This window comes from Pieris brassicae, chromosome 10, assembly GCF_905147105.1.
Source record: "Pieris brassicae chromosome 10, ilPieBrab1.1, whole genome shotgun sequence".
Taxonomy (NCBI): Eukaryota; Metazoa; Arthropoda; class Insecta; order Lepidoptera; family Pieridae; genus Pieris; species Pieris brassicae.
In genome coordinates this window covers 13,126,826-13,137,535 of record NC_059674.1, presented here as the reverse complement: position 1 = coordinate 13,137,535, position 10,710 = coordinate 13,126,826, and the positions used below count along the sequence as shown (strand labels likewise).

Sequence of the window (10,710 nt, the reverse complement as noted above, 5' to 3'; positions counted from 1 at the left end):
AGTTAACGACCTATTCTCAGACTTTAAGAAAATACACAAAAAATCCTAACAATTGATCAAGCCGTTTCGGAGATTGGTTACAAACACCCGGTAGATATAGACTATGCTATAATCTACTATATTCTTTAATAGACTATTAAACAGAAAATATTTAGCCCATCTAAGAATTAACTATTTTAGAATACTCACTCAGATCACTTATAGAACAGGGGGAAAACGGGCTGGAGGATCACCTGATGTTAAGTGATACCGCCGCCCATGGACACTCTCAGTGCCAGAGGGCTCGCGAAGGCGTTGCTGGCCTTTTAAGAATTAGTACGCCCTTTTCTTGAAGGATCCTAAGTCAAATTGGTTCGGAAATACTTCAGTGGGCAGCTGGTTCCACGGACTTCGAGGTAATACGTATCTGAACACTCTCCATGGTAAATGCGGTAGAAGATGCAGAGATGCATTATTATCTTTCTAGAAGGTTCTATATAGCATTAGAAACAACGAATATAACAATAACGGCTTAAATACTTAAATTGTTATAATTATAATATTTATTTAAATCAGAATTACAAGGAACAGATACGCTATAAATAAATATTGAGTTAAAGTAAGAAATTAATTGAGAATGCAAATGACTCGAGTCATACTGTTTCTAATGTTAGTGTAAGTACTGCATTTATTCTGTGGCCAAGTTCCACTTTTCACGATTTTCTCTTGCGTTACGTAAGTGAAAGGGCTAGGGGACTAGAAGGTTCGCTAGACCAACTAGAAACTGGAATTTATAATTTCATAAATGTTTATATTTATTGGAAAGTTGACACCGTTTGTTAGAAATCTTGAATTATAAAAAGCTATTATTATTATAAAAACCTGGTTATAGATATTGATAAACGGAGGATATCTTATAAATAAATTTAAAATAGACAATATTTATGTATTATGTTTTTGAACAATTACTAAATAATATGTTGAATAACTATAGTGTATTCTTGAAATGGTAACGTTTTCATTATTCGGTGGAAAAATACATTGTTTAAAGTGATTAAACACATTTTTTTAAATTTAATAGAGGATTAAATTAAATACTTTTCTATAACAACTTTTCGTAAGAAGTTGGAAACTAAACATGCAAGCTTGTAATGTATTAGAGTAACAAACAGTAATAGTATAACTTACATAAACAGTATTGACCCAGAACTTGATAGAAAGGTCTCTCCACCATCACTCGGCCGCCGCGTGCTTTTTTTTTTTTTTTTTTTTTTTTTTGAGAATGGAATCTCGCTGTTGGCCTTAAGGGCCTTTACAGCTCAGCTCGGGCTGTTTTGGCGAGCGTAGCTCGGCCAGAATGGCGTTTTATCCCGCGGCTAGCGCAAGGGCGTCTCCTGTGAGACTCGAACCTCGGCTTGGGCCGTCGCGGGGCGGTCAATCGCCTGAAGGGCAGGACGGAAGCTCACTGTAGTGAGCGAAGTGCGAAGTAAAGGTCCTCGCCTTCCCCGGTGAAGGCGGTTTTTTACCCTAAACTGTGATTGGCTATTTTTATTATTGGCCGCGCGGGCGGCATTTAATTTATTGTTTGCTACAGTAATTGGATCGTCCGGATCCGTTAGTATGTGTCGGGGCCTCCTACGAGCCTTTTTTGTCGGGAAGGGGTAATAGTTGATGCTATTACGCACCAGCGGATTGGGATGGTGTTTAGCCTTGTCAAAGTGGCGTGTGGACGCCAACTTCATCCATTGGGCTATGGTAGGGAGCTCCAGGTCATGGTGGAGATCGACGTTTCTCACATAGAAGGGCGCACCGGTCGCGATTCTCATGAATCGCGACTGAAGCACCTGTAGTCGGTGTATATAGGAGGGGGCACAATGCGCAAAGACTACGCTAGCGTATGTCATGCACGGTCGGATGCAGGCCTTGTACAGGGTGACCTTGTGTCTTAGAGACATTTGACTCCTTTTATTTAGGAGGAAATGAAGGCGAGAGAGGACAAAATGTGCCTTCTTGCGAACGGCGGCTATGTGCTTTCGGAAAGACATGCCGCTATCGAGCGTGACTCCTAGATATTTAACGGACTTTTGCCATGGAATGGCTTGCCCGTATAGGGTTACCTCTGTCTTGAGGTGAAATTTATCCCTAGCGATAGCACCGGGGTTGCCCCTGGCAAAGAGAACTGCTACGCTTTTCTCGGGATTTATTTGGAAGCCCCATTTCCGAAACCATTCGCCTAACGACGTGGTAGCGGTCTGGAGTCTGTCCACAATGACACCTCTATCTTTATGGGTGGTATAGAGAGCGGTGTCATCGGCATAGAGGGCTAGCTCCACATTGGGAGCCCTAGGGATGTCGCCGGTATACAGCGTGAACAGAAGGGGCGAGAGGACCGAGCCCTGAGGGACTCCGGCCATGATGGGGCGAGGAGACGATAACGTTCCTTCTACGCGATAGCGCATTGAGCGGTCGGACAAGAAGTCGTGTACGATACGCACGAGTCTTAGTGGCACATTAAGGTGGTAGAGCTTGTAAACCAAGCCGTTGTGCCAGACCTTGTCGAAAGCTTTCGCTATGTCGAAGAAGAGCGCACCCGTGGCTCTCGGTTTCAGGGAGCTGTTCATCCCGGAGAGGATGTGCTCCGTGATTCGATGGACTTGATGAACGCACGAGTGGGCCGGCCTGAAGCCAAACTGCTCATCGGGAATGAGCCCCTTATCTAGGGCAAAGTCTAGGAGGCGCTTTTTAAGTACCTTCTCGTAAAGCTTGCTAAGCGTATTGAGAAGGCTGATAGGGCGGTAACTGGTGGGGTTGTTACGGGGTTTGCCTGGTTTGTGAATACCAATGACAATGGCCTCTTTCCACTGCGCCGGGAAGGTGCAGTTTTCAAGGAGGCAATTGAAAATGGACACTAGTAGGCATATCAGATGGGGCGGGAGGCACCGGAGGACCTTGTTCGAGATGGCGTCGAGACCTGGAGATTTACGAGGCAGTGAACTCTTTATTAGAGTTTTGACCTCGGCGATCGACGTAGGAGGGAGCGGCTCGGGAGGGAGGGGCAGTGCTACGATGCGTTCGACCTCGCGGTTCACGTGTTCGACGTGCGCCGGGTCGCTATGATCGAGATACGGGGTGCACTGCTCCACTAGGTTGACGGCTAAGCACTCGGCTTTTTCGTCGTCGTCGAATGCGTCAGGCAGATTTGGACGCTTGAGAGGGGGCATGGACGCCACCGTGTCGGTTTTTAGGGAACGCGCGAGAGACCAATAGGCCGTGTGCGAAGGTGACAATTCGCTGGTAAGACGGTCCCAGCGTTCGTTTCTAATTTCCCGCATGCGCTCTTTGACTCGGCGCTGCGAGGCGCGGAGTGCTCTGCGGTTTTCGTCGGTCGGTGCTCTGGCGAAGGCGCGAGTCGCCGCGTTCTTCTCGGTCAATAGACGCCTCGCGTCCGGGGGAAGCTCCCAGCGTTGAGCGAACTCATCTGGGACCTTCCGGGACGACTCGGCGACCTTGGTCTGAATGTGATTAGTGACCGAGGAGATCGCGTCTAACGCGTGAGCGGACGAGACTAAATTGTCGGGGACATTTGGGAGGGCAGAGGTGTCGGCGGGCTTGAGGGCCTCGTCTAACTTCTGCCAGTCGACAATGGACTTGAACCTCTTCTCTCGAGTGTTAGGAGGGCCGAATTCAAAGTGAACCGGGAAGTGGTCCGAGTCTAACTCGTGTAACGTCTCTACGCTTCGCGGCTGTAGTGCCACGTTACGTAAAACCGCTACGTCTATGACGTCCGTTGAGAGAAGGCCGTTGCCTGTTATGCCACGGCGAGTCGGTTGTATGGGGGCAATGACGTTGAAATTGAGCACGTCTATAAGCCTATTGAGGGCTAACCCATTAGGGTTTTGTTTTGAACTATTCCAGTCCCCGTGTTTGCTATTGAGATCCCCGACTAATAAGACCGAGGGGCCCATCGCAAACAGGGTTCTGAGATCGCTCTCTAGTATGATCTTGGCGGGAGGGAGGTACACCGACGCGATAATAATCGGCTGATGGCCGGTCATGGCTACGCGCAACACAGAGCACTCTATGTTGGTAAGGGAGGGCGGGTCTAGCGGCGAGCAGTGAAGCGCTCGTCTATAATAAATGAGCGTACCGCCTTTCGCCGTAGGTCGGTCGTTTCGCACTACGTTGTAATTTGCGAATCTGGGAGCGCGAACGCTGGGCTTGAGGAAAGATTCCTGTACTAGGAAAATATCTATTTGGTGGCGAACGAGGAAATCTCGAACCAAATCTGCCTGCGGCTTGAAACCGTTTGCATTGAAAGTCACCACGGACAGTGATCGGGCCTTGATCCTAGACGTGGTCGTAGCTATTGCGGTGTGGTGGAGTCTGCAAATTGTCGCACGGACTTAAGGAGCTGGACGTGCTCGATTACGAGTTGCTTCTTGTCTTCCGCGTTGTTGGCGGATTTGAAAGCCTCGGAGAAGGCGACAAGAGCGTCGATGTCTAGCGCGTCTACGATACTAAACGCGAGATTTAAGGCGTCGCGGACCTTTTCTGATTCCGCGGCGGCCTCAGCCGTGTGTCTGAGGGCTTTAGCCGGAGGGCTCACCTTGCGTGTGGGCCTCTCCGTTATGACGGGGGTCGGCGCCGGCGCCTGGGAAGGCTTTACGGCTGCCGATTTTGTTGGCAGAGGCGGGAAGGCCTCTGACGTGAGCTGGGGAGGGCCCTCCGTAACGGGGGGCTTGGTCCAGGCACTATTCCTAGGAGGTGGGGCCGGCACGTACGTGGGCTTTGCTCCCGCGCCACGACGGACCGCATCGCGCCCCGCCGTGCGCCCAGACGCCGGCTTATGCGCCTTGGGGGCACGAGGGCACCCGCGATAATTCGCTGGGTGGCCCTGTTGCCCGCAAAGCACGCACGCCGGCGGCTCAGCGCACGGAAGCGTTCTTTTGCAGTCCGCCGTGCCGTGGTCGCCTAGGCACTTTACGCACCGTGCCCTAGCGAAACAGTTACGGGCCGCATGCCCGTAGAGTTGACAGCGGTGACACTGTCGTGTGAAGGAGTGTTTGAGGGGGGTTTCAACCCTCAGCCCCGAGAGCTTGCAACACTCTCTCAGGCTAAATATCTTTTTCCCACTCGGGGTGGGATCGAGGACAACGAGTACCATGTCGTACTCTTCCTTGGTTGTTCTCTTGAGCATGCGGAATACATCCCTTACGGGGTATCCCTGCTCAGTGAGGTCCGATTGGACTATCCCGGAGTCTATCTCCTTTGGGATGCCCTTGATGACTACCCTTAGGACGCGCTCCTCGGGTAGGGGGAAGGTGTGGCCACCGATACCTTCAGAGCGAAGGTATGAAGTTAAAAAGCGGTGGTGATCAGATGAAAAGACCTGAACGCAAAGGTTATCCCTTAGCGTTCGGGCCTTGTAATTTATCGACTTTGTGTCGAGAATTTTTGATAGGGTCGGCCAGGCGCCCTTGTCCCTAACGTATACGGGCGGGGGGGTTTTAATGCGGTCCGCGGGGGCGGGGGGCGCAGGTTTTCCCGATAAGAGGGAACTAAGATCCCTCTTCGGAGGGTTGGCGGCTTGTGTGGGCCTTTTGGCGGGGGGACCGCCGTTGGCCGAACGCTTCTTCTTCCGGCCGACGGTTTGAAAGCCGTCGCTCTCGGAAGATGAATTTTGTGCGGCTTCGTCGGCCGCTAACGCCGGAGTGGATTGGGTCGACATGACCGATGACGGGCGTGAATTTAAACCCGTCTCCTCATCGCTGGCACTTCCCACTTCAGGGAGTGGTGAGCGCGAGCGCGAGCGAGGGAGTGTAACGAATTTCGATGCCTTCGCGGAGGCATTTTTCTTCACCTTACGCGGCGACGGCGATGGGGAACGCGGCGAATCCGCGGTTTCGGACTCATTAAAAGCCCGCAAAGCGTCGGGGAAGCGCTCTTGGAGAAAGAGCAATATTTTTCTTAAGTCAGGGGGTGGATCCCCGGACGCCATTCTGTTGGCGGGAAGCCAACAGTTTGACGGCGGGTGTGTACCTAGTTGCCTAAGTGTGGTGAGTACCTAAGCTAATGGTTTGCCCTAATATGTGGTGTGTCTCCGCTGGTGATAGCGGAGGTGAGGTTTGTCACCGACCTAACCAGCCCGTAGGAGATTGGGTATAAGAGCCCCTACGGATGTGACAGGACCCGTCCAACAGTGGACCTGTGTTTAGCCGGTTGCTAGAGAGTAGTTGGCGTACCTACTCCCCAATACGTGCCTACTAGGAGGCCCGGCCGTGCACAGGACTTGGAGGAAGCGGAGGGGCTGTTACGCGCCTTGAAAAAGGCACGGTGTATGCACCCCGGACAAAAACACTCCCGCACAAGGCGTTAACCCACAGATAACCGTTTGGCACCGTTAGGTGGCTATCTGAGGGCCGCAGGTAAACCCGCGTTCATAAAATGCAGCCTTCAACCCGATGTCCAAACACCGAAGACGCGAAGCGACCAATGAGAGGGCGGCAGGCAGCAAGGCAGCGATCGGGCTGACCAATGGGAGGGCAGCAGGCAGCAAGCAGCAAGGCAGCGGTCGGACAGCGCGTGCGCACTGTACAGCGGCAAGCGGCGATGACTCACTCGGAGCGAGCGAGATGGCACTACAGCACTGATGACTCACACGGAGAGAGCACTGGAGCAGACGTCCGCACGGGTCGGCGGTCGGAAGCGAAGTGCCGCCGCGTGCAAGACAAAATTTGCTTTTTAACTAAATTAACAGTAAATTATCAACTCTTGAACATTTATTATATTATTGGGTTAGTTTTATTGAAAATCTAATGTGAATAAGAAATAAAATAAGCTGCATTAGGTGCAAAATTTATCAATCTTTTCCAAGTTGGGAAGAAAATTGTTAAATAATCATATGCCGAAATGTGATGCAGTAAACCCATTGGAGGTTTATGGGCCTCGTACAAAATAAATCAAACTCTTGATTAAAAAAGGGTGGATAGGCTACTTTTAATATCTAACAAAATCGATCCCAATTGTCAGTTCAAAGTTTAACATGTTTTTGATCAATTTTGTTAAATTAAAATAAACAAACATTAAATTAGGTTGGTAAGGTGTATAAACATTTTAATTATTTAAACAGTTAACAGTATAAAAAAATTATTATTATATTCACTGAAAATGTTTAGAAAATGAAAAACGGCTTAATGTAGAAAGTTGCCAATACTTTTATTGTTTTTCGAAGTAATCTCCGTTCCGACACATCGTCGCATTCGATGGAACTATTGAGAAAAGCAGTGGGCCCATTATTCCTCTATCTTCTATGGCATTTTCATACGCTTTCACTGCATCTTCAGGGCTCGTAACGCGAATACCTCGAATTTTATCACAGGGCGCCAGGTCAGGACTGTAATTGATGACTCATTATCTCGACACCTGTCATAGTCAAATATGTAATATATATATACAATAGTCCATGCGAAGGTTTTTCTGATCGTCGGTTAAAGTATGGGGAATCCATCTGGTACAAAGCTTCCTTACGCCTAAATGTTCGTGTAATATTTTTTGAACTTGATTCATACCAATGCCTAGGCTTTCCTGTATCTGCTGATAGGTCACTCTCTTATCTTCCTCTATCATGCGTCGCACAGCACTGATGTTATCTTCAGTAGTCGCTGTTAAAGTAGGTCCCTCACGCGGATTATCATTGAGATTGCTACGTCTACGCTTTAAACCAATTGTAATAGACGGGGCTTCATTAAGAAATGCTAATCGCACCCTATCATAGCTTTGTTGTTGAGTAAGCCCATAACGAAAGTCAGAATAAATCATTGACCGAAAATTTTCTTGCGTTAGGTTCATTTTACGTGTAACAAGGGTTTTAGATTTGCCGCCAATTTACAAAAACAAATGACAAATAAATGCAATAGCTACATAAGGCTACCAAAGAGTTCTAAATTCGATGTTTTTATTAGCAATGTTTCTAACTGGTACGTTATAAACATTTTCAGTGTTACCCACGTAGGTCGTACAACAGACTTCTCTGGTTTGTTTTTACACTAGAAGTTAGATACTGTAGAAGATTCTACTATGACCTGTTTGTAATACTTTAGCCTTTTTAATGAATTATACTAAGTAAAAGTTATGTTATTATATTTAAATAAGACAATTCTAGATACGTATATAAGTACGAAGCATGTACTTGTTAATTCGTTTCGTCCAATTAAGGCGGCAACACATTATTGAAACGCGACGCGACGTGTCGACACCCGATGTGACATGACACGGTTGCACTTACAGAATTCATTTAGCTGACAATAGCTAAGGTGTATAGTCGCGTGCTAATTGTACTATGGATTTAACAAATAACGAGTCAGATTTAATGTCAATTTTGGGTACTGAAACGACTCAGGAAAAAAAATGACGAGGCGTTACTGGGTACATGAAATAAATCAAAAGACAAGTACATGTGATAAATATCATACTCTATATCCAAACTTACTTCAAGATGATTAAAGATTTCATATGTACTTTTGGGTTACTATAACGCTATTTGAGGAAATACACATTTTTATTTAAAAGAACATACAAGAAATATCAATTTTCACGAATCCATTAGCACTAAAGAAAGACATGTTATTTGTCTGAGGTAAGTACTGAAGAGATAAAATAACTTATAATTATATAAATAGAATATAAAAATAACTTATTAAAAATTATAATAGTAACAATGGAATTTTATTCAATATTGTCATAAAATGCTTTCAATCTGTACTTTTCATTCTGCGACTATTGAGCTTCTACTTCTACTTCTGTATTTCCTTCTTCTGATGTCATAACTTGTGTTTATGTACTTTGTCTTACTTTTAAAATCTTAGTTATATTTATTTGAGTATTCAGAACTTGTTGAACGGTTATTTAGCATATTCATTTCCGATTCGTGTATAAGCTTGTGTAATTGAAACTTAATTTTAGCTTGGTCCGTTTTAGGTAACTTTTTTAGTTGCTTACTCATTGATAAAAAGAATAAGTCATCGTCGTCCATATCTGATATTGCTCTCTTCAGTCTCATTTCCTGTGTTGTTTTCATTACACTTACCATTTCTTTTAATATATTAGTGTCATTATCATTTTTATTTAAACTACTCGGAGTAAAACTTGCAGTCGAATTTTGAGTACATTCTCTTGGAACAGATGGCCTTAAAGAGGAGGTCCCTGGAGTTGGTGAACGAATAGTAACAGAAGGTGAAACTACAGATTCTTCAGAAAATTTATATTCAGCATCATGTGTCGAATCGTCATCATTTGATGTACTTAAATTTGTAACTGTAGATCTGCCTTCAACATATGGTAGCAGAAACTCCATTTGCTTTTCTAATTTCCAAGGAATTGCTTTAGCTGCTGCTTGACCACTCTTCTTACGGCGTCTTTTTAAGGCATTGGTGAAGCAGTTTCTTAATTTGCTCCACTTATTTTTTACTTCTTCAACTGGAAAAAAAGATGATCATATGAATTTTATTATTACATGTTTTTAGCTATAGGTAGTTCATTCAGAACGTTGGGATTCAACTATCGCATGGGATTCAGTACCGTACGACAAATAGACGTTTGCGATGCAATCTGGAAGAAAATGGGCCCAGTTTATATGCTAAACCTACAACTGCGACGTGGGAAGAGTCGGAACATGGTTTTAGAAATTATTGGAATTTCCCAAATTTCTGTGGGGCACAAAACATGTTACCGTTATATATCCCATAAATAGTGGTTCAAATTATTGCAATTACAAGGAGACAAATTCAATCGTACTACTGGCATTAGTAGATCTAAGATGTAGATTCTTAGTCATAGACGTCGGATCGCATATTAAAATCAATGATGGTAGAATATTTGAAAAATCCGTCTTAGGCCAATATACAAGATGGAAAGTTAGAGTTACCCGTTCCTAAACCTTTAACTCCAAATTCAAAACCATTGCCATGATTGTTGCAGATGAAGCTTTTTCCTTGAAGCCCTTTGCGACTCTACATAAATAATTATCGGCTCAGTTGTGCCTTACGTATAGTTGAGAATGCCTTTGGAATTTTAAGATCAAGATGACGTGTTCTTGCTGGTCCTATGACAGTCAACTTGACATGGTCGACCAAATAATTCTAGCTATATGTTGCTTACATAAGTATTTAGGCATGTATGATATCACTATGCATTTTCAGTAAGAAACAATTTTGAGAAATATTTTAGTGGTGAAGGCGTCGTTCCGTGGCAGCTTGATATTGTGAGGAAAGGTAGACAAAATTAAAAACTTGCAACTCATACAAAAGTCACCGCATAAGAAGATTTAGATGTAGGTAAAACATAATAATAATAATATACAATATATCTACCGCTTAAATTCATTTGTTCGGCTATTTCTTCCCATGCATTATTTCTCACATTATGGTCCCTGTATTGAGCTAATTTCACGTCATATAGAACAGAATATTGTTTCACCAACTCAATTAATTGTTCGTCGTTCATTCCGCCAAATAAATACAAAAATATGTGTATATAAATTGATATTCGTGTCAAAAACGAAGGAATGGCGCGTGGCGTCGGGTGTTGTCAAGGTGCGCACTGCGCGCGACGCGTCTGATAAGTCGGGTGGCGTGCGTACCCCCACCATCGAAAAACATCGATCTGATCGGGTGGCGTGTGCGCGAATTGAATGACGTCGGATGTTCATAGTGTGATTCTAATCATAGAAAATAG

General features: G+C 45.3%; 1 protein-coding gene across 1 annotated transcript; it reads right to left on the bottom strand.

The window, feature by feature from the left end:
* Positions 1 to 8,769: 8,769 nt before the first annotated feature.
* Positions 8,770 to 10,562, bottom strand: LOC123715468 (transcription factor Adf-1-like). Its single transcript, XM_045670481.1, has 2 exons — positions 10,347 to 10,562; positions 8,770 to 9,453 (listed from the first exon to the last, which is right to left on the bottom strand). Exons 1-2 carry the CDS (start codon positions 10,477 to 10,479, stop codon positions 8,840 to 8,842), a joined length of 747 nt encoding a protein of 248 aa, XP_045526437.1. The 5' UTR covers positions 10,480 to 10,562; the 3' UTR covers positions 8,770 to 8,839.
* Positions 10,563 to 10,710: the final 148 nt, after the last annotated feature.